The sequence below is a fragment of the Bradysia coprophila genome (assembly GCF_014529535.1).
Source record: "Bradysia coprophila strain Holo2 chromosome IV unlocalized genomic scaffold, BU_Bcop_v1 contig_5, whole genome shotgun sequence".
Taxonomy (NCBI): domain Eukaryota; kingdom Metazoa; phylum Arthropoda; class Insecta; order Diptera; family Sciaridae; genus Bradysia; species Bradysia coprophila.
The window spans coordinates 1,597,092-1,599,870 of NW_023503374.1; the positions used below are offsets into that span (position 1 = coordinate 1,597,092).

General features: G+C 39.1%; 1 protein-coding gene across 1 annotated transcript; it reads left to right on the forward strand.

The window, feature by feature from the left end:
• The first annotated feature begins 216 nt into the window (after positions 1–216).
• LOC119071520 (putative gustatory receptor 28b) lies at positions 217–2,009 on the forward strand. Its single transcript, XM_037176393.1, has 4 exons — positions 217–1,150; positions 1,219–1,578; positions 1,640–1,798; positions 1,855–2,009. Exons 1-4 carry the CDS (start codon positions 443–445, stop codon positions 1,918–1,920), a joined length of 1,293 nt encoding a protein of 430 aa, XP_037032288.1. The 5' UTR covers positions 217–442; the 3' UTR covers positions 1,921–2,009.
• Positions 2,010–2,779: the final 770 nt, after the last annotated feature.

Below are 2,779 nucleotides of genomic sequence, written 5' to 3' on the forward strand. Positions count from 1 at the left end.
TTTTGAGCGAAATCATTCAGATATGTGCTGATTAAACTAGTGAAAAACAGGCAAAACAAAACAAACCAAAATTACTGTTCCGGGAAGTTGACTCCAAATTTCTATCGGCTCTACCACTAAAACGCCACTTCGGAGAGAGGTGAGTTGTGACTCGTTGAATTCGTTCCCCTTTTCTATTTTGAAGAGTTCCAATACCGCCGCACCCTTCGTATCGGACTATAACGTCTCCACTCTTCAAAATACAAATTTGGAACCACACGGACGTAATGCACTATTAAAATATGGTCGAACAAAAATGGCAACAGTCAACTGAATAAACAGAATGTCAGCAAATTGTTTACTACTTCGCGTTACAACACTCAAGAGATTTAACTAAACTAAAATTAGTGAAAAGTAAAAAAAAATCTTCTCGTCCAAATACGAGCCCACTCTCAATACGATAATGGCTGGTGTATTCAATCGGTTAAAAAATTATTTGAAGCCAACGGATATTTATACGTCGCAGCGACTCATACTGTGCTTAGTGAATTTTGCCGGTTATTTACCATTGCAAATTACGAAAAACCGAAACGGCAGACATTTGCGATCTTCTGCAATCGGATTCACTTTCTCCATTATATTTTTCACGATCACCGTCGCTTGTTTTGTAGCCTTGTTTATGAACGGAAGATTATGGACATTAGGGCAACTTTTCGACAGACAAGCTCTCGCCAACTACGGCGCATTTATACGAATTGTCAGTATTTGCATAATGGTGCCGGTATTGTACGGTTCATGCATACGAACGGGAAAGAAAATGATTACTTGTATGCGGCTCATCGTGAACATTGACAAAAGATTGAATCTCCTTGGCATCGACATCGACTACTGGAAGGGATTCTACTTCAGCGTTTACGTGATTGGGTCCATAAGCACATATTTCATAGTCAGCTTAAGTATGGCTTATTGGCTAAACGATATACTATCCCAGAAAGCCACAAAAATTTTGCAACAAGACCCAGGGAAAAAAGAGGAGATAAGGGATCCAGAACTTGCGTTGTGGTTACTCTTTATGACACACAACGTAACCATGGTGTCAATGACTCTTTTCATATGTTACTATGCAAGTATCACGAAAGAAATAGGAGAGCGATTCGAGAGCATGAATCGAGTAAGTTGCTTGTGTGTCCAATTGACTAAATGATAAAAAAAAACCTAAAACTCGATGCGATCGTATAGATGCTTAAATTTATGGTTGAACCAGACTCGGAGCTGACGGCCCATCGTGACATCGAATCAATTGAATCTGCCTCGTGGAATATTCGAAATAATGTGCAAATGTACAATTTGTTGAACATACACAGCGACCTTTGCGACATCTGTGTTAGCGTTTCGGATTACTTTTCGCTCAAAATGGTATCCGTTCTGGCTGTTGGTCTCACGACTGTAGTATTGAATGGCTACTTCTTTGCGATGGCATCAAATGGTATAGAACAGAAAGAAAAATTTGTTGAATTGATTTACACAACCATTGACAGTTTCTGTGTCTCGTTGGCCATTATTATCGCTTGTAATTCAGCTCAACATATTGTAGACGAGGTCTCATTAATTACGGGATCGAGATCAGCTTAACACATTAATTCCAACTTGTCGTTTCTAGAATGAAAAGTGCTCGTTTCACGTGCGTAAAGCTTTGAACTTGGCCCTTGCTCCGGACGCGAAGGATAAACTTTTGATATTTTCGCTCCAACTGTTAAGTCGAAAAATTAAGTTTTCCGCGTTGGGCCTATTCGATATAAATTGTGGATTGCTGATGGCGGTACATGATGGAAAGTCTTTTGATGTTGTTGATTTGACCACTTTTGTGTTTTGCAGATGGCAGAATCAGTCACTACGTACTTCCTCATTATGATGGATTTTCATGGGAATCAGCAAAATTAACGAAGCAATGTGTGAGACTCAAGCTTCTTCGTTTCAGTAAATCAAAATCAAATTTGGTTTTATACCTGAGAATAAAATCGCATAAATTGGCCGAAACAATTCTCTGTGCCACTTTTTCCAGGATTCTGTCCAACCCCAATTCAGCCTTATCGACAACAGTTGAGGAGAAATGAACTCGGGAGTTTCGAACAATAGTTGTTGGGTGATAGGCTTTGGAGCAATGTTCTGTCATTTTCGCTCTTGTATACGGAGAATGTTCGATTCAAGCATCTTTACATTGATTCTTAAGGTCGTAGTGTCTATTGTATCGACTTGAACAGCGTCTGATACGGGATAATCAACTTTATCAATAGATCCTCCTCCTCCTCCATGCCAGCGATAAATTTAGCCAGTCGTGATAACACTCCAAACTTCTTTGAAACTTTTTTGCACACATAATCCACGTTAGCCTCGAATGTTAGTCTGTTGTCTGTTATCACTCGCAGATATTTGAATTCTTGATCCATTTCGATCACTTCACCATCCACCAAGATTGAGCTCAATACTGTGCACGTCGATGATCCTCTGATTAACATCATCTTTGTCTTGCTGACGTTGAGCTTTAGTTCAGTCCATTCAGTCGTAATCATTGGCTTATTCTCCGCAATTCACTGTTCATTTGATCACGCATCGCATTCAAATTCTTACTGTAAGATTGCTGTAAGAAATTTTAATTAGAGGTAGCATAGCTCTGCTCTTAACACGAACACTCATTTTTGCAACGTTAAAAAGACAAGAATTCATGACTGCTGTCAACGCACTCCAATAACAGGCAAAATAACTGATTTTTTTAACGGTCTCTTATTTTGTATTATTTTGT